The sequence below is a fragment of the Notothenia rossii genome, assembly GCF_949606895.1.
Source record: "Notothenia rossii genome assembly, chromosome: 10".
Taxonomy (NCBI): Eukaryota; Metazoa; Chordata; class Actinopteri; order Perciformes; family Nototheniidae; genus Notothenia; species Notothenia rossii.
Genome location: NC_136908.1, coordinates 17994716 through 18020204, shown reverse-complemented (window position 1 = coordinate 18020204; position 25489 = coordinate 17994716). Strand labels below are relative to the sequence as shown.

General features: G+C 41.1%; 1 protein-coding gene across 7 annotated transcripts in view; it reads left to right on the top strand.

The window, feature by feature from the left end:
• The window catches only part of LOC307021037 (RNA-binding motif, single-stranded-interacting protein 3), a 258107-nt gene that overhangs the window by 50510 nt on the left and 182108 nt on the right, over nucleotides 1–25489 (top strand). For 3 of the 7 annotated variants that reach the window (XM_079652770.1, XM_079652769.1, XM_079652768.1), the window contains exon 3: nucleotides 745–888. The exons of 1 other annotated variant lie outside the window; for it this stretch is intronic. In XM_079652770.1, the coding sequence (XP_079508896.1) occupies nucleotides 745–888 (144 nt within the window). Of the gene's footprint in view, nucleotides 1–744; nucleotides 889–22315; nucleotides 24055–25489 lie in introns of those variants that run through there. 3 more of the 7 variants (XM_079652774.1, XM_079652772.1, XM_079652773.1) reach the window with 3 other exon arrangements.

Sequence of the window (25489 nt, the reverse complement as noted above, 5' to 3'; positions counted from 1 at the left end):
AGCACTTTTCTGTGATTGACAAGCAAGGCAACAGTACGAATTTACTCATGCAGTAACACCTGCTGTTTGGAGACTTAATACAGGTTGAAACAAGCTCTTTAAGTGGCACTGCTGACCACAGTTTGCTAACACTATAGTATTTGCCCTCTGTCTTTTTAAAATGCCCTGGATTGGCATTAGTTTGCCCTGTATTTTTTTCCATCGCTCTAATGGCCATGACAGCCCAGGTAACCCATCTCGGAGCGCCATAATCCGTCCTGTCAGCAGACTCAGCCCTGTGTTTCCTGGACCCTGGTGATACCCAATACATAATTCCACACTGGGAAGCCCATTGCCAGCCTGTAATCCAAGCATCTTATCAAACCAATCAGCACTTTTCCAGCAAGAACACATCTCGACCGTGACAGAGGGAGGTTTCACAACATCTGGCGCTCGGAGCAGAGAGAGGAAAGGGAGGGAGAACATGAGGGAAAAGAAAGTGTGAGAACAATCTTGATGCTCTGGTATGGAGGTTTTAGATCAACACCACGTCCTGCCTTTCACTTTCGATACAGGTCAGCGAGCGGGCAGCCAGTTGTCTGTGCTTGCCCGCTGCAGAGTGGATTTATATATTGATGTTCTTGACTGTAACATTTGTCACTGCGCTCCCTCACAGTTCCTCTCTTCTTCTCTGTCTCTCATCCACACTAACCTCTTCTCTTTTTCTCCAACCTCCTGTTCTCCATTTCCTATTCCTCCCTTCAGCCAAGTGCTGCGGGGAGAGGTTACCACAGCAGTAAGGCAGCAGCCACTGGTAGCCGTACAAGTCTGCAGAACTACCTATCCCATCAACAACACCACCCCCAGTCCCAGCACACAAGCTACACCTACTGCCCGCCCCATACAGCTGTGAGTACAGCCGGTTTCTTATTTCTCTGTGTAACTTCATGTCTCTTTGTTCCTCCCATCTCTTTGAATACTTCCCTCTTCTCTCTGTCTTGCTTTTTATATTTAATCACTCCCTCTCTGCTGTCCATTAGTGGCCGTTACTATCAGGGAAGCTCTTATGCACACAGCCGATTCTCTTCCTCCCTCTCCCTCCCCTCCCTTTATCTATCCCTTCCTTTTAATCTTTCCCTCTTTTCCCACAGTCTCCCCTCTCAAGTCCTCCTTGTGTATATCACTTCCTCTAACTATTTTTTGCTCCCTTCTTCCCCAGCGCTATCTCTTTCTTTTACCCTCTCTCTTCCCTACAACTTCATTTGTTTTTCTTTCATCCATCCTCTACATCGACACTACAATGAGAGACTAATTTAGGTAGAGACACTTTTGGACGGCTTCCCTCGTCATTATCCTTGGAATTAATTGCTGTTCTGCAATCCGTTTGATTTGACTTTATTGGTGCGATCTGGTTTTTTAATGCAGCGTTCGGGGTGTGACTGAAACCTGGGCACGAGTCGAATTAAGGATTGTTATTATCGTCATGTTTCTGTCACAGTCACAGAGCTGGAAACAAAGATTTGGCTGTTTCTTTAGTCCTCAGTATTTCTTCCTCTAATAAATATATTTACAAGATTTCACCCCAAATCTTTCTCTCACACCGTTTTATTTCCATTACGACACTGGGATTTTCTCTCATCTGACATACGCACCACTTCAGTTCCCAGCTGCCAACATGTTGAGCCTCCCTTAAAGCACTCACATGCAACCAATGACGAAATGTAATTGGATCGAAATAGAATAATCATCCCTGTATGTTGGCTTCTTGATGCACACAGAACTACTTTGCATCCATTCCTTTGATATTAAGGTGACCATACATTCAGGCTCTTTTTCTCTAAAAAGGAAGCCAATTAGCTTTGAGTGCTGTGCGTCACTTACAAACTCCACCATGGCCACATTATGTCTACCAGCACCACCTACTGCTAAGTGAAGCAGGGTTGTTTTAAACAGTGTTGTGTTGTGCAGTAACAGGAAGCAACAACAGAGAACATTCCACAGCACAGACAACAAGGCTTTGACTGTGGTTGTTTCTGGGAACATCTTGGTCCTTTTTGTTCTTAACTGCCCACACCCTTGGGGGATACAGTCATAACGCTGATCAACATCCACACGGGACCCAGGAGAGTCTGAACTCTTTCATCTGGCTGGGATGGTTTGTCCAAAAGCTGAACTAACACGAAGCCACTAAGCATGGTCTGGTTTTTTGAGTATCAAAATAATCTGTCCCTAGACCAGAAAAGTACTGGGTATTCGTCTAACCAGACAAACAGTAGCTGTGTTAAATAGGGCTGCCATTGAACCTTAATATTTGTAACCTTAATACGACTGAAAAGAGCTCGAGTCAGACCTACACTCACATGATATGGTCTTATCAGTCTAATGTTATGTATATCCAATGCACCATTTTGACTATGACTATGGTTTATTTCTCAGTCAGAAATTCCAGGAAATAAACATTGGTTATATCACACAGCCAGCAGACAAGAGTTAGATAGTGTAAGAAATTCCCTAAATGGATTTGTAACAGATAACACACTCACGCAAATTCAAGACACACTCCTTTCTTGTCTTTTTTCTCCTTCACTCTCTTCTCTGTTTTTTTTGTGTTTGTGTTTTGTGGGCTGCGAGGCCACACTTCTCACTCAGTACCCGCTTAACTGGCCTTGGTTACAGAACACCAAGGGGTCATCAAGCGCTTTCCCGCATCTTGACCCTCCAGCTTCAAACCCTAGCAGACTCCGCTGGCTTTAACTGGCCTGTTTTCATGAGACAGTGGGGTGTTTGTTTTCTTTTCAGCCGTTTTCATTTTCGTCATATTTCTCCCGCACTATCAAGCCTTCGACCAGGGCTGTTAAAAATCCACACTTTGGCCTCGAGGAGGAATCACAGTGCCTGGAGATGGCTAATCCACAAGCACACACTAACAGTCAACAGAGTTCCAGCCTTTGAGTCTGTCTTCTGCATTTTTATAGCTTCTCATGTGCCGCACAAATCGTATATGGATCAGCAATCCCCACAAGTCACAAACAAACTAATACAGTCTCCCCCCTCTTTTTCTCTCAAGCAGCCTCCTCATCTAGCCTCTGTCATTGTTTTTATTGGTTCCCTAAATGCTATTGTAATGTCAGGCTCAGGCATATTAGATGCATCGAATGCCGAACAGAAAGGGAAGAAAAACAGAACTGATAGCTCAGCATGTGTCTGTCCTCTCGGCTGAGGGAGGTGAGTAAATAAAGGGAGAAAGAAAAGCAAGCGAGGATCCAGCAGAGATCAAGAAGCTTTGCCTCCAGTGGGTTTGTAATTACAATGGAAGCGGATACATTTCCACTCTTAATATGGTGGGATGAAGACCCCTCAGGGGGGAAGGTGGTATGACAAAACAGCAGTGGAGAAAGTCATGTAGAAGTCAGGAGCTGTGACTAGAAAGAGAGTCCATGAGAGATTGTATTATTTCCTGTGAATGTGCAACGCTTACTTATACAAAACACTTCTTTATACAATGAATTTCCGTCGCCAATGCATTTTTTGTAGAAACATTATTGCTGCTTGCATTGTGTTCTCCTGTAAGTGTGACATCCTTGCACTGCACATGAAACAAAGGGAGGTGGCTTGTGGTTTGTAAATACATAAACGGACCAATCATATTCATTTAAAACTCTCCTGTTGTTGTTTCTTTTAGTTGCTATGAAATGTCACAATGGAAATGTAGACATGTAAACACAGTAGAGACACAGAGGAAACATTAGTGACAAAAAAGGGGAAAACAGAAAGGCCTCACTTACACCACTATTACTTTTACTATTAACCAAACAGCTTTATTGGTTAGATAACAGCTTTGTTGAGTGGACCAGCCGTCAGGTACTTTAGTGTAATAAAACATGACAAACTAATCATAGCACTTGGTGTTATTGGATTCTTTACTTAAAGCCACATGGTCTGCAAAGACTGCCATTGCCTTGTCTGTGACTAAGCCGCACATTATAGATTTTCTGGTCTATGGAGAATTGATCACAAGCACAAAGGCAATGGCAAAGGAAGGAAACATTGTGTGTAGGTACTTTACGCTAATTGGTGTGACAGATCCAATGTATGGGTGATAGCATTAATGGAGTGAATGTACAATATCATTACAAAGAGTAGACAGTGTGAATTGAGTTTCCACTGTGCTCCAGGAGTGCTGCTCTTTGGATATTTGATATTGGGCATCTCGCTTTGAGACATTTTCCTATGCAAGCCAATTACTTTTTGTGACTGCCCCATTTGTGGAACTGAAAGCAGCACTTAAACGTAGCTATGGAGTTGCAGTAGGGGAAACAATAGTGCCATGTTTTGCAAGAATTCAAAATAGCAGAACATTCTGCGAAATGTTAAGGATTGTTTCTGAGTCGTGTAATCAACACATTTCCAATAACTACAGGGCATGGTTAAGTACAAGAGTCAAAATGAATTGAAAAATAGATGTTATGATTTCGAAATGACACAACATGTTGTTTATCCGATGAAATATTCTGCTTCTATCCATATTTGTTGGCATTATGCCTTTCAAAACAACATTTTCACTGCGGTCAATAAACTGTTTGCTCTCCCACTTGCCAAAAGCAAAGAGAGGCATGCACTGACCGATCAGCTTCATTAAAACAAACATTATTCATATTGTGGGACATCATATTAAAGAAATAATTTCAGTCCATTTTAAAGCCATTCAACTTGTGCTTAGAGCAGGGGTTCCCAACCTTTTTTCCCAAGAGCTCCCTGTTGGAAGTCGCGCCCCACCCCACACACACACAAGGGGGGTGGGGGGGGCACAACAGCGTTAATTAAAGTTTAAAAGTCTCAAAAATGCTACAACTACAGTCACAAACTGGATGAATGTGAAGTATTTTGTTAAAGGAGGATGAAAGCGTAATTAAGGAGCACTATTGGAGTGACTTTGATGGCTATTGGACTCAGGATTAATTCATTTGGATGCCCGCTGTATGAAGAAATTAAAGGACGGTGCAAGTGGAAACAATTCACAAAACTGTTTAAAACACATGCTCAAAGTAAGCTGGATTTTGCCAGTGTGTTTATGTGGATTTAAAAGTCGTAAAATGGAAGAGACCGATCTGATCGGAGCAACCATGACAAATAATCCAACTGAAACCGGCATGGACAATGACTATGTTTTAAAAATGCGCTTATCCAGAAAAGCCTGGTTTGGACACTTTACGGGCAGAAGAAACATTTTTATTAAAGAAAGAATTATACATTTCTGTCTTTTTATGCCTTTATTAGCTACTAACTTGAATTGTTATTCAAATTAATTAATCAATTATTTGTTATATTTTATTGTAATGTGGAGACAAAGCTTTTAGTGACAATCATGTATTGCGTTACAATTTTATTTTAAAAAGTAAATTCCCCAAAAATTCAAAAAAAAGTCTAAATATGATATTTGGCCTCAAATCATCTGAGGCCTGGCGCCCCCCCTGCGATCCCCCTTGTTGGAAACCACTGGTTTAGAGAATTACTTTTCATCGGACTTCAACACATTTTCTTTGGGAAAAACATTTTATTTAACGGAAAACGGAAACCCTGCACTGCTGAAAAAGCGCATGTGTTACCAGTCAACTTTCAATGCTTTTATAAACACATTTTTGTATCTGTCCTCTGAGGTGTTTCATTTTCTGATGGTATGCCTCCTCATTCAACAGATTATCTCCAAAGTGCTTTATCCAGATGTTGCCAACATTGCTTCAATCATTTTGCTCCCTGTAGTCTAGATATGACTGATTTTGGCGATAGTGTTTCATTATTTTGCTTATTTAACTGTACACAACTGGGAGACTCTGCATTACCAGCTAATTGCATCCATGTAGTGTGGTTCTAACCAAGTCAACCAGAGCTCATGCAGATGTTTATGTGTCAGAGAGTATCAGAGTTGAAGTCCCTTGATCATTTGCTCTTGTTGTGACAAGATATATGAGAAAATAACTGCGAATGAAATCTGAACTCAAGGGCCAGCCCGCATTGCGTCTATGTGCTGCTGCAGAGTTCATCTTTCTTCATAACATACAGAAAGAGACACACACACACACACACACACACACACACACACACACACACACACACACACACACACACACACACACACACACACACACACACACACACACACACACACACACACACACACACACACACACACCCCTACACACGTGCTGCAGAGGAAAACAAATCTCCCTTCTCTCCTTTAGGATAACAAATACTCCACTGGGGAAGTGGTGCAAGAACTGTTTGCCGTTCGACCATTTCCATACGTTATCCTTCCATATGGGAATTCTCATCTTATCAGGCATAGATAACAAGACACGTTTCTCCCCTAATGAAAATATTTGAGTGGGTTATCAATCTTTGATCGGAGGACATGGACATCCCCGTGAACCCTTCAATTTAATCTGGAGGTATCACCCGGGCAAACTTGGGTTGTTACCTCATTAGACTTGCCGAGCACACACTGGCCAATCATTCAGTCAATACAAACCGGCTCGTAGGGATTCCTCGCACATCTCTAGATTCACAAGGTCTGAAGACTCAGAAGAGACTGAAAGGGGGGTTTTTGAAAAATAAGGGATAATCAGAGAAATAGGAAATAACATACAGTATTATTATCAAATCCCCGATTACACAGTACTACTCTGCGTTTGAACAAGCAACCAGAAATAGGATTGAACCATCTTTGTTTTTAACTATAGAGTAGGTCAGTCAATGATTTCAATGATAAATCACCACATTTACAAATGTTTTCATATTCATCACATGTAGGTGCTACCGACTCACCTTTTCATCTGTCTCTCTTTGTGAGGCCCATCGCTCTGGCACAATTCTTGGTGTTGTGATTAGCTTAATTAGCCATAACTCACAAACACCCATTTATACAGGCTGACAGATGACACAGTCATTTAGCTGAATGAATGGCCTGCCTGCTGGCAGCGTGTGAGGATGCGTTCGCTGGCTGATGGCCTGCAAAAGGCAGTTGAGTTGAAGCTTGTTATCTGTGAATCGCCTCAGGAAAGCAAAAATGGTCAGACTATTAAGGAATGAAGAGGCAAGCAAGGTGTGACTTATGGGTGAAACGGAGTTAGGGAAGATGATATGGCTAAAAGACTAAGATGTAGTTCTACAATCATCAACATCCCAGTTTGTCTTTTTTGATGCATTCTTCAAAGACATTTTTTATCCAAGAGAAGAAAGGCTGAATTCCCGGTTGCAGAGGTAGCAGATGCCGTTGTGTACATGTGCAGTGCGGCTGTGAGACTTTCTGATGGAGTACATTAGCTTACATTTTAGAGTCTGAGTCTCTTTCATCAGCCCTTGAATGAAGAGCATTGCTCATTCCTCAAATACTGCAATGATTCATCTTTGCCATGAGCTAGATGGGCTTTGTCCCAGTAATTCATTTAGCTCTCGGGACAGCAGTTGGAATGAGTGGTGTCTTCAAGGCCTAATTAAAAGAAAATTGTCTAACATATTCTAGGTCACACTGCTCAGAATCTCTAACCATTTAGGAGGGATTGTTAGGCACTGCCACCTCGTCCTTCGCGGGCTATTTTGCCTGCTAATAGAGTGGGTTGCAGATAGAAAAACAAATGGTTTTATTTGCTTTGTTGATTTCTTCAGGCACCATTTGAATATTGAGACACTTGATGTTTTGTTTATCATTGGTCGCTTGAGTCAATAACTCAATCTACTTAAGGCTTTGTGCTCTGCATGTCTTATTTGTTTATTTGACATCTCTAAGACATTTCACGAATCCTCCTTGTGGAAACGGACCCATAATTACCGTCCTACCCTTAGCTGAATGAGAATGCAACTGTGAAAGAATACCTTTTGGTTTAGTATCACTTTCTCTAAAATAACTGTGGGTGGAAGCGCAGGTATTGGCACCATATTCATCATTACAAATCGGCTGTACTCATTTTATTGAACTAGTCCAACTAAAATACTGACAGACAGCCGGAAGAGAGGAGGTGTCTATCTTATCAGTCCTCATAATGAGAATCAATGACTTTAGTTACTGCCACAGAATGGCTCTGACAGTACACACACTTACACACACACACAGGTTCTGAACAATTAAGCGTGAGCTGTCGGGCTTAGTGCCTGGGTCCATTGTAAGCGCTCTAAACCTGTTAGACTGTGACAGACCATTAAAATGATGCCAAGGCTTCCTTAATTTGCCTCAACAGTGCACACTAAGGCCGAGTGACTGAGTGCAGTGAATGTGTCTCTGTGTAGGAATGTGCATTAGTTCTTATGACACTCCTTAGCTCACAAACCCCCCCCCCCCCCCCCCCCTCTCTTGTGACCATCCCCGCCGCCTCCACAGTAACATTTACACACACTCACAGTTTGACAGTATCAACACCATCAAGTCGCCGCAATATATCTGCCTCCATTTCTCTTCTGGTATAACAGTATTACTGTATAGTGTAGACTTTGTGTTTATTAAGCCATATTCTTCAGACCATTAAAACTCCTGCCAACACTAATGTAGTTTCCGAATCATTATTTTTCTGTAAATTGTTCGGAGCATAATGTAAACAACAGTAATTATCTTTGCATTGCTACAGTGAGTTCAAGCCGGTATCCCCATTGCTTGTCAGCTTATATCATAATATATACATTCCTATTATGCTTGTATTGTTGGACACAGAAACTGCAAATCTGTCAATTGTATTGATGTTTGCAATACTCTGTTAACAAATGTCGATCAGGCCAATCAGGGTGCACCTGTGCCGGTGAATTTAGCTGAAAAGGGAAAAGTAAATTACATGATGCTCACCATGTTTGTATTTTCCAGCATTTATATCAACAGCATAAGCTGATAATATCACACTTTTCTAACAGGTGTATTTTCCAGCTTTTAGAGTGTTTTACTCAAATAATTCCCTACATAGAATTAAGTCAACATTTTAAAACCACTTCCCCTTTAATTACTAATGCAGCTGACAGGATCTTAACAAAATGCTCACTGTCATAATGACAAAGCACTTTATTTGAAAGTGCACCCATTCACAACATAGGAAAACTCTGTGTGTTTGACACTTCTGAGTAAATGCTTTTTGGGTGTATGTTTCACCTAACAGGCATTTCCTGTCGTGACCAGAGCTTGGCTTTCTCGAACATTAGGAATTAAAGGCCCGGGCCACACGATCCTCAGAGCCAGACCACAGGAATATCCAGAATCTGACAAAGCTTCCAAGCCCCCGCATGTTTCATTTCCTATTTCACAAGAGCGGGCGGTCCATGCAAATTCTTGGCTGCGGTATGCCACCCGCCTTCATTTAGCAGCGGTTCGTGGTTGATATTAGATGTTGGACACAATGGGAGATGTTAGAGGGTGGATTAGGAAGGATGCTGGCAGATCTTGCATGAATTTAAATGGGTGCCTTTTCTTGTTCAAATCCTACTGACTGTCATATTTATATGTCATTGCTTGCTTAGTGCTGTTTCTTGGCCATGTTTTACAGCAAATTCGGAGCGTCTCATCTGTGAAATCGTTCTTTAGAAAATCAGTTTGCACCTGTTACTTTCTGTTGAGGTGATTAGTCAATGACAGGGCAAGCCAGAGAAACATAAATCAACCATCCTGAGCGGTAAATGTGACCTTAATTCATAATGTTTCAGTCTGATCATGCCTTGGTTTTTCAGCTACGCATACAGACACGCACACGTTTACACACTGACATCCATGTACAGATGGGTTTTCATATACGGCTGCCTGGGGCTGTAGCATTGACTTTAAAAACACCCCTAACATCTGTAAAGCATTATGGTTGATTATACTGGTCCTTCAGTGCAATCATGCAATGCGGGTATGAGCAATGGGTGAACATGAACCGTATGGGAAAGACATGCGATGAAGCCTGAGCTATTCAAATGAAGGCATGCGGCCCATGGCTACATACACACATCAACACACCCTAACACATTCATTTAGAAAATCTGATTTTTAAAATGTTTATAATGGTGAAGACTTAACATTAATTATGCAGCCCTTTAAAGACTCTCCCAAATAGTTGGGGAATCTACTACAGTACACTTGTAGATTACATTTTGGGTCCAAACTAAACCAATGTCTTTGAAAGCTAGTTTTCATTCAAGCTTTTTTAAAGACTGTGATATAACTTTGTGCTTTATAGTTGGGTAAATAAACCAAATCACACCAAATGCTTATTTCAAAGCATATAAAGTGGCAGCAGAAGCAGTAATTCTCTGTTTAACGAGGAGAACAATTCTTGTAATGCGGCTAACCATATTAGTCAACTCAGCCTACAATGCACCCTGGAGACTTGAGAGTAATGCAGCCATAACATTGTCTATGTATAAAAAAGCATCCCTTATGCTGATTTTATTTTTTTCCTTGAAAGTATGCAGAGAAAATGAACTCAAAATGAAGCTTCTGTGGTACCACAACAGTGACCTCCTGAGCTTTATTTAGTTCATTATTTATCTTTTTGGAAATACAATTTTAACATGCAAGTTCCAAGCAGATGTACAGATTGTAGAAAGCCCCTTGAGGAAATGGCAAGGGCCAGTAAGTCAAACAATAAATACTATAAAGTCAAATTGTTACAGTATATTGAAATATACAAAACTAGAAATAACAAGATAATACAACGTAACATTACAGCCTTCTATTATCCTTGTTTCGTCAATCTATGTTCAGTTTCCGTTGGGACTTAGTCAGAGCGATGTTGAAGACTGTTATTCCTTCAGGGAATGAAAGGTGGTTTTTTCCCGATTGTGTTCAAATGAAATCACCTTCTGTCGCAAGTGCATGGATACAATTATTACAAGTTGTTGCCCAATTTTTCAGGGTTCTTACGGTCATTAAAAACCTGGAAAAGTCATAGAAATTCAAAATGCTAATTCCAGGCCCTGGAAAAGTTTTGGAAAACAATATTTTTCCCAAAGTTTTGGAAAAGTCATGGAAATGTAACTAAAGTTGCATCAAATATAATTTATATTTTATCTAATCGCCGAAATAGTAATACTATAGTGATAATAAATACTGTATCGTATAGTAATGGCGGAGGCGTGTGGCGCAGTGGGATTGTGCGTTGGTGTTCGGATCAGGGGAGCACAGGTTCAAACCCCACTGCAGTCGTTGTGTGCCTGAGACACTTCACCCCAAATTGCTCCTGTGGGGATTGTCCACAGTATTGAGTATGTACGTCGCTTTGGTTAAAAGCGTCTAACAAGTAACATGTAATGTAATGTAATGAAACATAAAATGGCATTTAACTTTCGAGGTATTTTGCTGGTGAGAGATGTTAGTTGCTTTAGCGTGTAGAAGCTAGTAAGCCTATTTGATTTGTGTTAGATAGGCACAACATGTTTCATATGCAGACCTTATTTTCCTGTTCCATGTTAAAATAAACCATTTTCAGTGGTACCGCTGAGAAAGAGTAATTTTTTTGGTCATGGAAAATTAGGTAAAGGTCATGGAGAAGTCATTGAAAATCATTGGTGAAAAAGTGTATGAACCCTGATTTTTGTTAGACCTTGTACTGTATAGGTACAACATTAAAAGTGACAGTTAAGAAGCACACTGGATCCGTACTATAGCTTGGATAGTAATCTAGTCAGAAGTGAATAGGGAAACAAGTTGATTCAAAGCAGGATTGCACTGAATCTTTCTCCATCATTTCCCTGGTTTAACGTCAGTGTTTTAATAACTGCTATCCCTCACCTGTCCACCAGATGCCCTTGCTGTGTCTCCAGCACACCTGCAGATCAACACTTAATCATCCCACATCTGCCGAATGTCCATCGAAATGTTAACTGTGCAAAAATATGGACTCTATAACTTTAGGTTAAAACACTGCTTTGAAACAATTCAGGGGTAAAAAGATCCAGCATATCGTGCTCCTGTTGATATGAGCAGCAGTTTGTCAATGTGGCTATTCAACTTTAATCATATCTCTGAAACAATACATCACTTTTTTGTCTGTGTAGGAATTGAAAAAGGAAGAACGGCTGAATGCATGATTTTGCTACTGTGTTGGGTTTTGCCGCCTAGCTAAGCTGCAGGTTTATTTAACAGCTCTGTTGTTTTTGAAAGTTTCACTGTGTTGTTTTGGCAGAACAATGCTGCGCGTGAACAAGTCTTATTTGAGGAAAGAGCTTGATAGTTCACTTCTGGGTCGGTTCTGTCAAGCCACATAATGCAAAGGCATTGAACACTTTGTTACTGCTATAAAATAGTGCAGTTTAATACGACAAGGCCCACAATGCATCTGGGCCACAGTGTTGACAAGTGTGGAGATTTATCAGCATTTCCTTCACCTGTTTCGTTATAGGAAAACCGCTAACACTTTATATTAAGGTACAGATATTCACCATCAACTAGTTGTTAATTAACATGCATATTAGCAGTATATTGGCTCTTTATTAGTCTTTATAAAACACATATTAATGCCTTATTCTACATGGCCATATTCTAAAAGTACTAAACCATTAGTTAAGAGTTTTTCCTTAATAACCCTCTAATTAGTGCGTATTTATTGAAAGTAAGGACATCGTTTTACATGAGTTTGGGTCTTAATATGCTCAATATGGGCCTAATAAGGCAGTACTGTAGTACCACAATAATTAGTAATTCTCCCATAATAACACATAACAAATATGGTCTATTCTTATGTAACAAGACATGAAACTACACGTGTTAATGTGTAAAAATAACTCAAAATGTGGTATTTCTAACTCAGAATATGTTCCCTATTTTAAAGTGAAGTCTTGTTCATAACAAATAAGCTAGTAGTTTGACTCTAATATGTTAATGAACAACTAGTTGATGGGGAATATGTGTACCTTAATCTAAGGTGTTACCGGAAAACCTACTGATGATGATGATACATACTTTGTATCACTTTTCTTCTAATGGTAAACAATCCTGTGTGTGATATTCTCCCTCCATCCGTCCTCTCCCAGCAGTCAGCCTTGGTTTATGAAAGGCGAAAGGTTTGTCAGAGCCGCTTTGCACGATTTAGTTGGTGCACTTTGATGACTTCAGTACTACTAATAATACAGGCGGCGCCAAGGAGGCAATCTCAAAGTGCATCACCCTGAAAGTCTAACACACTGATATCTAAATGTGACCCAGTGGAGTTGCACCATAAAGTGAACGTTCTTAATCGACTATAGGCTTTCTAGAATCGTAGCTCCATCTGGAAGTATTGCAACACACTAATCCCAGGATAACGTTCAAAATAAGTACTCCATGTCAGAGATATGCTACCCACTGCGAGGTGCATCGTGATGTATGCCAAGCATGGTTAAAGTTACTTAGCTCATGCAGACATGTATAGCATACATTACAGTGCCCATGAATTGTGCAACAGTCTTTAATAATGCACACTCCTTACCATTTAAATGTAAGTCTTTTACTTAGCCCTAATTACCTCATTTCACTTCTAACAATTTGGAGAAGGTTTCCACAACTAATTATCAGAGGGGACATATTATACACATTTTCTGGTTGATTCTTATATTTTGGGTTTCCAAAAGATCATCTTTGAATCTTTGTGTCAAAAACATCAATTTCCTCAAACTGTCTGAACATACCTGTATTTGTGCTCCGTCCTGTTTTAGCACCTGTGTCAGACCCGTTTGCTCTGATCGTCATCCCATAAAAACTGGGTTGACTTATTTCACAGTGTTTGGGATGATAGGCAAGGCAAGGCAAGGCCATTTTATTTATATAGCACTTTTCAGCACGTGGCGATTCATATGTCCCCTTCAAAGCATAACAATGCTTTGTTTTGGTGTGTATGATAGTTCAGAGGTGTTTCAGCCTGTCATCAAACTAATCCAGACCTTCTGCCTGTCAGGATGTTAATCCAAATTCAAAAATACCGTATATCTTCAAAAACCAATGGCATTACTTAAACCTGAAATAAAAGTAGATAGCAATTGAAACAAACTGTAATGCAACACTGGCATACTTTTGAAGTTAATAGTGATAATTTGTTGGTTAAAAATCTCGCATTTTATACATTCAGCAGATATACTGTAGATCGACATTTGACTGTATTTTTAGTATATTTTCTCACCACCTGATGAATACAAGTCCATATAGTTAATCAAGCTACTTTTAGCTCTGAATTTGTTCTCCTCCTATTACTGGGTCAGAATGGCGACCATGAACAGAGCAAATATCCCCCTCGCTGTTCTAAACCTGTGTTTGTTATGTTAAAACAAATGCATGAGCAAAATGTAATGTCGATAAGTTCTGTGTTATTTTTTCCTGAAGCTTGTCTCTTCAGCTCTTTCTCTCTGTTTTCTTTGTCTCCTGGGCTTCATGCTTTGCATGCAGAGGATGAGACACCGAGGGAGGTTAAGAGAGGAGCTGGAATGGAGTTCTGCTCCATTTACCACCCTGAAATATTCCTCTTAGAACGACACACTCTGTTTTCTCTCTCTCCTTACTCTCCGCACTGTTTCTCACTCTGCCCGTCCCCTTCCTCTCACTTCTCATCTCTGTGTGACATGTGGTCATTTCACTTCATTCCAGGATGGCTTAGCAGTCCTTTAAAACATTGCTGCTGTCCTCCCATCGTATCCGGCTCAATTGCAGGCAGCATCGAGCTCTATTGGCCTATACAGATCTGTTCCTGGATTCTATAACTCTCTTCTCAACCTCCAATCTCTGTCTGCTGAGGGCACAGAACCCCCCTGTGTTACTCCACCATGTTTCTCTTCTACCTATGTGCCTCTGACATGCTATGAACCAGTTACATATACATAAACCATCAAGTATTCAGCATGTTCTTGCTTATGTTTGTTTTATCTCAAGGATTAATCCCTTTTATAAAACGTTCAAATACTTTCAGATCTTATTTTCCTGCGCTTCAGCTTTCTTAAAAAGACAGAAAGAAATGACACACAGCTCTGACAAGAATGAATGAATATAGGGCATTAACAGAATGAATAAAACAAAATGCAGATGATACACTCTGACTGCTGGGATGAAGCTTTTAAAGGTCTCATTCCAATTTTTTATGCAATGCCAGTAATTTTTCCTTTTTCTGTGCGGTCTTCTCCCCTCTTCATATTCTAAACAATGTGGATTTTGAATATTTTGGCTTTGCATTTCACAATCGAAAAATATCTATTGTTTAAAATCACACTCTCTGCCTTTGCATCACTTAATTCCTTATTATGCAGAGATTTTCTTGGCGTCATCTCTTCTTCATCTGCAGGGATGTGGCTCTGCTGGCCCTGTCAGTGGGAGTCTGGCTGGTTCACAGAAGGACACGACTGCCTCTCAGTTGCATTTGTATGTTATATTAGGGTTAGCATTGAAGCCACACAGGAAGTCTGATCTCTGAGCTCTACTGAAGTGTTTTCACCTTTGCTGTCAGAGTAACCTTGACCCTCCTGTGATCTCCGAGTTTCCTCAGAGACGCCTTGCTTTACTTTCTTCTCACAGAGAAAAACAGACACACTCACCCACCTCACACACATTGAACCGCCACAGCTGTAGACCACCTGACTTAAATTCACTAACTCTTAAACAAAGGCAAAATACATTCGCAAATACGTAAATAAACCCTGGTAGTGGGCCTCTTTTCCCTGTACAAAATAATTTGTAACAACTCTGATCTTTTCTCAGAATCACATTAATCACGAAATGAGTCGGTCGACGTGACTTGTATAATACGATACACATTTGGAATAGAGATCTATTAAGTGTACGCAATTGACTCTTTGAGGTCTGTTGCCCGTCCCTCGTCGGGTGTAGTAAGGGGTTGCTGTGAGTCACTTCTACTCATGCACGTCTGGTCTCATATTTCCTCCCCATTAGGCTTGCATTGCTCTCCTCTGTGTTGTGATAGAAGCTAATGACTCACTGGAGCTCTGCCTGGTGTTTATCAAATGTCTCGGTGCAGGGCCGGTGGTCTGAAATCAGTCTGTCCTTTTCACATTTAATGAAGTAGCAATGTTTCCAATACACTGGCCATTTGTGTCGGCAAATGTAACATTGACTGCCACATTTTGATATTCAGTTTTTTTTTGTTACTTTTTAAAATTAGCAATTGGTTTTGTCCCGGTTCTACAATGAAAACATCATGTGCGCATGGTAGGTGTGTGGTCGGCTTATCCTGCAGATAAAGCTGATGTGGAAAATCCTGAATTTAATCACTATGGAGTTCAATAATATTTACTTTCATGACAGATTTTGCACATATGTGTCCAAAATGGATCCTTTCAAGTTAAGTATATGTTCTTAACTAGGGATGCCCCCAATTAGTCGACTAAACGTTAGTCGGCGAAAAAAGTATTTGTCGACAAATTGTCCATTAGTCAAAGCAAAAAAAAGAAGAAGCTCCATCCGTGCGCAGCATGTGCTATGACGCGTCAGCCGGAAACCCTTTCGACTTCATTCGGAGCTGTGCCTGGTCATTCATTTGGTCGGGCAGGAAATCCAAAGTGTGGATCTTTCTGAGCGAGTAAAGGACGAGCAAACTAAGAAGGCAAAAAGACTCCTCCATATCCACACCATAACGTATCGTCCACACGGTTCCGTTGCGTGCTTCAACGGAGACGCTCCCCATTCACTTTGAATGGGGTGACGTCAAGCTTTGCCGAACTGCATTGTGGTTCCGTCGCGTTGCTTTGCCTAAGTTCAACTTTTCAACCATCGACGGAAGCGCCAGTCAATCAAATCATATGCCAATACAAGCGCTAGCCAAACCGGGGAGCAATGGGAGTGAGGGGGGAAGGGGGATGTCCGGTGCCTTGCTCATGGGCACCACGGCAGGGCAGGAGGTGAACTGGGACCTCTCCAAGTAGAAGTCCACACTCCAAATGTAGGTCTGGTCGGGGACTTGAACCGGCGACCCTACGGCTCACAGTCCAAGCACCTGCTGACTGCCATAGATTTAGTCCCTAATTTTTCTCTCAAAGTGCACCAGATTGATGCATTTAACTTCAACATTTAAAAACAAATCCGGGGGAGCTTGCCCCCGGACCCCCCTAGAGGAGGTGAGGTCCACCACCTGCCCACACCCCCTGTTAAATTGTCTCTCCCACATTGAGGATGCTTCCTACGCCCATGTTTTATTCCATGCTTCAAATCAGGCAAATTAGGTCCAATTGTTATTGCATCAATGATCTGTTTACATAAAAATTACTAAATATATGCTGTAACTATTGTTGCTCTATAGGCAACTCAAGGGCTCAGGTAATGTGAATACTACAGTATATGAATAATTGTCCAAAATAACATAAAATGCATAGGGTTTTTTTGTTAAGTAAGATACTTTCGTCGCCGGCCCGCCGATACATGTCGCGCATTAAGTGGGCCTGTCTGTCAATTAATCCCCGGGCCACTTTTTCCCCCCAGTCCGCCCCTGAGTGTGGGTGTTCCTCATCCAGCACGCACACACTGAGAAAGACCGAATGGTAGTATTAAATAAATAGCCAAACCAGGTGACAAGGTCATCATATATAAAGAAATACAAATAAAGTGAAGCTCTCTGCAATCATATCTTAGCTATATCATTCTGCTCTAGCACTGTGGAAAATGATACTCTCACAGGGGGAATGTGTTGAATTACCTCAGGCTGTCATCCGTAAGTGCACTGATAAGAATGTATTAAGGAATTGCATGTGTTAGAGATGTGGTGAACTTACACTCATAATGTTAACACATCTCTTCACAGAGTTTGGGAACGGGGTGGTCGGGGCGTGTACATCATTCAGTGTTAGAATAGTCCTTTTGCTGGACTATTTTCCAACCGAAATAAACCTATAGTTTTAGATTATGTTCATGTTTGGAGACTTACATTATGAGATTCAACAGACTTCTACTTTCGCACGAGTAATTTGTCTCTGTGAAAATCAGTTGTAATCTAATTGGCCTCTTGATTTCTGATGTGATGTTTTAAATCACCTAATCAAATTATGTCGCACCATGGAGCTTCAGGAAACAGCATGAAGATAAATTAAAACATATTCAGCGATCAGAACCACTTCAGAGGTTAGCCATGCTTTTTTCTTTCTGTGGTTTACGCTTTTTTTTTTTCAATTTCAGTAAATCTGCCAACATTTTTGGTTTTCTTTCGACCCCTCGATATTTGAAGTTATTAAATTATCTTTCTTTTGTATACACTTGATCCCAAATCTGGTATTAATTTCTCTTAGCATGCCTTCACATTTAACTAAATTCGATTTAGTTTTAAGGAAAAACTTTTTATAGTGGTACTACAGTTTCATACAAACTTAATCATCTGTACTGTACTTAGTAATCTTCTGTCGTATGACGAACAGCAGCCTTCAAACAACATCTGTTTATCCGCCTGTTCATGATTGGAGCGATCATCAACATTCAGTCGTGTTTTTTGAGATTATTTTAAACTCTAATCAGAGCATCTCTGCTTTAATCCAAAACACAAACACAGTCTTAAGATCATACTTAGACTGTTAAGATAGTTCATCTTTCACTTGAGTAAAATGCCCTGGGGGACGTTGGTTAGTCAAGCTACATCAGTCCGTTTGCGTAAAACATGTAAGATGATCTCATAGTGCTTGGGTATCTCCCAGTAGAACCACTGCCAAAGGCCAAAGGCTTTTCCAGGAATACCAGACCCCGATGTTCCTCAAATCCACTTCCCTCCTCTCCCCCTTGCCTCCATTATTGTATCCCTCCTCCTCCTCCCCCACCCTTCCCTTGACACTGAGCCAGCCTTTCCTCAAATTCCATGCATATGGTCCATTCTGGGAAACACCCGTGACAGGAATGACCCTAACCCTAACCACAGGAAGCAAAGCCTCATGGTTTCTGCACCAGCTTGAAGGAGTCCAGTAGTCCCATTTGGGAAGGGGTCGGGCAGTAGGGTAAAGTAGTTATGTGCTTTCTAGGAATTCATTTTGGCTGGGATCATTTTTTACTTCTGTTTTTGTGGTAAGTAAACAAGACATGATCCAGTTATAGTTCATATGTTAGTAAATGTAAACCATGCCTTCATCCCTCTTCTTACAAATACAGTATGTCCCTCTTTTTAAATAGAGATTCAAGACATTAGCAGTTTAATAGTTGTCAGAGCAGTCGATGAACAAAAGGGCAGCTCTTCAGGAACCTAATATCTCCATGGATGCTAATTTAATTGAAAAATCGAACAAAAACAAATATGGCTTCTACCGTTTGCCGAGTAAGAATTTGAATGATCTCATTCTTTAAATGCTAAAAAACAACAACTTGACAATCTCTGTTGAAATAGTCTGACCTCATGCTTTGGATTTCTTTTCTAGACTTTTCTTACTCTTTGGACAGGGATTGCATATACTCAACACCTTAAGGGGCCTGGTACACTCGGCTGTCTTACTATTCTTCTATTTTAAAGTCCTGTAAATGACTCACCCATGATCTTAATTTAGAAAGTGCATCAAAGAAAGACCTCCAAACAGATGGCTGGGTTTTTTGTTCTTCGAAAAATGTTTGAAAGACCTCGCCTGCAAAGTACTACCAGATATTTCTTTGTGTAAGATTTTAAATATTTAAAACAGCAGAGAGGCACAGTTTGAGTTCCATCTTGACAAATCAGCTAGTAAATCAGATCAGTTCTCACTGGGAAGAAAAACATTGAATGCATTTTGAAATAATCCAGCACAAAATATGCTGTTCTGGGTGGCAATGCCCTGTGTACAAATAAGGTTAAATACAAATCTGTAGAGAAATCACTTCAAATCTACTTTCTGATCTTCTCCTTCAACAAGTCTTTATATTTTGTTGAAAAATTGAGACAAACATTGAACACAATTATCAATTTTTGTTCTAGATTAGCATGCCCCAACCACCACATGGAGATGACTCTAAAGCACATCATGTTGCATAAGGAATGATACAAAAGCAGAGAAATACTCACTCTCTGTTTCCATGAAATATTTGGCTGCAAATCACCTGTGTGTGACGTCAATCTCACTGATTCAAACCAGAGCGCTTGCATCACCGTCAGAGCAAAGCACACACATCTTATCTTCAAGGTCTACTTCCACAGAATGAAACACGGTGCCGACATTTATTTACACGCACCGTTCATTATTGCTCTCCAGTCACAATGCTTGAAATTGCCTCAATAATAGAAGTAACCTTTGCCAACTCTTGGGTAGAGGCTGAGAATTCACCTCAGCCGGCCCTCAGGGTGGTTTCTCGTGTTGTCTGTAAGGGCCACAGGTCAACTTCTTTAATTTCAAGAGTCAAGTCTCAATTCCCGGCTCTTAATTCTTAATGGTTGGGTCAATGAATATTAATGGTTTTCAGCCGACCAATGTCTGTGTAATGTTACTCCCCTGTGTTCCATTCTCTGTCGACTAATTAGAATAAACGTTAGAAAAATCTTCGAGTCAAAAGCAGTCGCTAATAATCCTACATTTCAAAAATATTTGGGATTTATTTTCTTATGGATTTGAGTTTGGAATATGGCTGTAAAGAAGTACATTTCTAAAACTGTAGCTCAAACTACTGATTGTCATTCTCTATTACTTCATGTATCTCTTGTCATGAACATCAAATGAAATGGTAAACAGACTTGTTACAATTTCCCAGAGCCAAAGGTGACAGCGACAGATAGCAAATGTTTTTTCCAGCAGACTAACTAAAGTAACTACATGATATGCAAATACATTCTCACACTAAAGAAAAATAAACTTTTTTTTTTTTTAAATCTGTGTGATAATTACACTTATTCACACAGTACATTGCAAGCACACTTTTTATTGTATTACTTTGATCGCTTCATTTGCATTTTTTTCTCCATATTTGTGCTCACTCTCTATTGTTCGACGCATCATTTACAGCCGGAAACATGACTTTTGGTCACACATGGACACAATCTGGCTGATAATCACTTTAATCTGACATGTTACTCAGTTCTACTCCTTTTCATCTCAGTATTCTTAAGTGAGAACAGAAAAGGACGAGCCTTATCAATGAAATACAAGGACGACGTCCGACGACATATGAATCTTCTCTGCCTCCTCCAGGTTACGTCTCCCACTGCGTCTTATCTTATTTTCTCTCCATATCTCTTTCTGTTACTCTCTCCATTGGCCTTTTCTGTCTTACTGTCTTTGTTCTCTACTTTCTGCCTTTCCGCCAGATGCTGAGAGTTTGTGTCTAGTTGATCCACAGGCTGTTAATCTGGTAATCCACAATCGATATCAGCCTCATCTCTTTCCAAAGATAGCAGTGGCCTATCTAATAATTATATGTTCCTCTCTATATCTGTAAAAGGCTGCCCTTCCCCTCCCTGCTTTGGTCCCATTCTTCTTCTGCTATTGATTGCATCAGTCCACATGCACTTGGACACATCGCTCTCCTAAGAATATGTAATTTTTCAATACATTATATGCCTTAAAACAAAACTCCTCATAGTTGAAAATAATCTGTATTGCAAAGAAATCACGTTTTTATTGACAAAAGTTCTTGCAATTTATCAATTTATTCATACAATATTCATTTTGGATAGTCCATTGTTGGACTCAAGATCTGTATTTCGGTTATTATTTGTTGAGAAGCAGATGTGAGCCTCATGGGTTTTTAAGTAATTGTCTCGAGTAACAGTTATATTACACAACTAATCTCATCAAATCTGAGTTTTAGACATGTAAATTGTGAAAACATCATTATATCTCAGTCAAATAATTGTCTGGTTTAGTTTGTGGCTTTCTTTTTCCTGCAGGACTGTGTGGAAAAAAGTGGGACATTCTGAGCGTTATGTTTGTGCATGCATGTTTTTGATCTATGTTTTGAAGTATTGGTGTAGCTGAGGTTGCTTGTGTTCAGGCAAACACTCACATATGGGAAATTTTTGAGATGTTTTTGGTCACGGCTATGGTCACTCAAAGGAGGATTCATCCATTGTGATCCTTTGATGTTGCACAGGAAGTGGCTTCCTTTGACTTCCTCAGCCAGTGCCATAGAGATAGTTGTTTACTGCCTTTCCATGTTGTGTTTGTGATTATAGCTCATAAAAGTGAAGTCCTGCTGCACATTGTGTTGACCCTGCAGTGCAGTGAAAAATATATTTACAAGTTCTAAATCAAGTTATATGATTTACTTTGCAATTTTACGGTAACAGCAGAAGAGACAAAAAAACATTGAAACCATTTTCTGTTTTTAAAAAAAAGTATAAATCAGATGATATATGATTTATTTTTACATATTTGTTTGTCGTGTAAACATTGTCTTTGTTTACTATTTGTTACAATCGTTTTTAAAATAGTTTTTGTATTAGCACTATTTAAAAAAAAAAGCGTATTCTTCATTCTATGTGTTTGTATGCACCATCTACACCTGCAGCATCCTCTATGTGAACATAGTTAGTAATAAAACCTATTCTGATAAATGCTAAGATATTTGTCCACAGGCAACAGTTATTAGAAAACAGTTATTAGAAAACAGTTATTAGAAAACAGTTATTATATATTATACAGAAATGATGTATTGCCTTTCAATTCTTGCAGTTGAGGAGTAAGGTTGAACAGTGGAAGTGGTTTATCCAACGGTTTTGAGACTCTGTAAAGTGTTGAGGAGTCAGTTGCAGGTGGTAGCTCCGTGTGCAGCCAGTAGGGGGAATCGACTGCTCGCGCTGACGCCTTCCCCCCCTCTCGCTTCCACTCCTCTCCCCTGCGTTCTCCCAGGTTGTGGAAACGCTGCAGCCCGCCGGTCTGTGTCTGGATCCCTCTCTCGCACAGATCTGCTAAAGACCCTCCTACCGGCTGGGCTGGAGAAGGAGGAGGCGCTCTGCTCTGCTTGTAGCCTCGGACGAGCCCCCTTTACCGCCCTGTCAGTGTGGAGAAGAAAGAGAGAGAGAGGCTGACTGATAGAGAAAGCACAGGCGAGAGTGAGAGAGAAAGAGAGAGAGAGAGAGAGAGAGAGAGAGAGAGAGAGCGAGCAACTGTGTGACAGAGGGAAAGAGAACGAGGCAGGCTGCTTAGAGGAGTGAGAGAGCCAAGGACAAAATAAGGAACACATTTTACAAGTGCAGGAAGAGGGAGGATCGCAGACGAGGGACTCCTTCTCTACTCGGCACCTGGGACTCACTCACTGTGGTTTTTTCCCCCTACTCGTCTTCTATCTGGAACCCAGAGGATTGACTTACCAACCGGTGGATTTTTTAAAATACACATCGTTTAGAAAACTGGGATCATTTCTCTGCCCTCTTGCTGGCTCCTTCGCTCCAGGCTGAGATTGCTTTCTGTGCGTGCGCTCGGCTCTCGTGTTGTGATTCTGCTCCCTGCATAAAGTGCATCTCGTCGGCAACCGGTGCTGAGGATATCTCCCCTCTGTCAAACAGGACAGCACGCAGCCACCATCGGATCAGACCACAGAGAAAGAGAGAGAGATACTTTGTGTATGTTAGAGGGACACAGAGAGAGAGAGGGGCAGTGAGAGAGAGGCAGATTAAAGCCCAGGCAAAAGACTGGAGTGAAACAGCTCAAATAGAGAAGTGAACCTATACGTCCTTTCCCGTTTTCCTTGCCATCCCTTTCCTCCTCCTCTCCTCCTCTTCTTCCTTCTCCCATTTTCCAACATTCACAGGACTGCCAGAGCTACTGCCACCTGCACCTCTTCTCTCCACTCCACTTCCTCACCCTTATCGCGCGTTACCATCCGATACCAGCCACTGACAGACACAGCGCTCTTGGTTCTAGCACTTGTGGAAATATTTCCATTGATCGGGCAGTAAGAGACTGAGTGAGCATCTACCAGACACTGAGGCTCAGGACCGGTGAGGCACAGAGCTCCCCCCCCCCCCAATCAGAGGCAGACCCTCTCCCAGCTGCTGTCCGCCACGCAGACCCTGTCTTCTCCCCGGAGGACCGGCTAGCGACACAGAAAAGAATCGCACTGCCCCTCCGCTGCCTCTATCCCATTGCTAGCTACTTGGCAGCTTCCGCCCCCGTGTCACCATTCCCTGCCTCAGTGCTAAGGATTCCAGCTACATGGGCAAGCGATTGGAGCAGCAGCCAATGTACCCTCAGTACACCTACTACTACCCCCACTATCTCCAGACCAAGGTACGGTTCTTCTCCTCTTCTTGCATTCCTCAAGCATCTACTCCTACACTTCTGTGTCCTGCCTCCCTCCCTCCCTCCCTCTCTCCCGCACCTCCTCTCTTCCACCGCCCTCTCTTCATCCCCCTCTCATCCCTGAGTGGAGATGGGATTTGATGGATAGCCGGCCTTGGCTGTGATGGTTTCAGATGGCAGGTACCTCGTTGGGAGTTTGGATGTCTATGTCAGCATGGGGGTGTGTGTGTGTGTGTGGTGTGTGTGTGGTGTGTGCATCCTTGTGTCTCTCTGAGTGCAGGATCAGGGATCAAGGCCTGAGTTAGTCCAGCGTACCAGACCGTTACTGGGAGCTGTCCAGTAACATCCATCCATCCCTCGCCTGCAAACTGATGAGATCTTGATGTGATACAGTGCAATGGCATCAAGTGTGATGTGTTAAATAACATATCAAAGATTCAGAGGCTTTTGTTATTTATAAATAACTGACAGCAGCTATTTTTTAAACAGATGAGAGAATCGGGACCCACATTTAATTCCCTAATGAAGTATTTGAAAGCTGAATGTAGGCCTTTGTTTGAGTGCTTCAATGCCACTTTTCTGATTGAGGCGAATACAACGTTTAATTATGATGCTGCTCATTCACTAACCAGCACAAATGGCTTATTGTAGTGCTTCACAAAGAGGGACATACAGGTTATGAACCCTTCTTTTTTTACGGTGATGGTCGTTATGTTCTGACGGAGAGCAGGCATGAGGGAGGCTGCCCGTGTTTGCTCTAGCTGTAGTATGCATCAGTGCCTCTGGGATGGAAGCCCAGGCTGGGCCCCGACGGCTGCCAGGACACTGGCTGGGCACACTACCCAGACATCATCAAGGGATTAAAATGGAAGCCTTTTGGGGTTTACTCCATTTGTTTTTCTACCACATGTGTAACACTCATTTCTGACCATTATCGAATGCTAAAGGTGTGCAGTTGAACTTGACTTGTGCAATAGTTATGTCTCAAATCCCTTTTTTATATTGTGATATTACTATTTCCCATTGCATTCATAGCGGACTATAGGGCAGCTTAACAAACTTCAATAGAGTAGGGAACCAAATATTTCCATAGCACCAATTTAAAAACGTGTCAAGTTTGGAAATTGGCATTAAATTATATATTTATTTGACATAAACCAAAATATTTATTTATCTTATTAAGAGAACGACATCTTACTCGTTTTTTCAAACCTAAAACATTGAACAAATACAATTAATTAAGTAAATAGCTGTTCTATTGGCATTAGTGTGGAACATTTGTAAACACCCAGCCCTAGAAATGAATGCTAAATTGTAGCAAATCCACTGTGTCAATACAAAGGGCATCAGGCATAAAGAAAAGGAGTTAATGCAATGAATGAATAAATAAAAGTGATAAAAGGACAGTGAAGTATACTGGAGA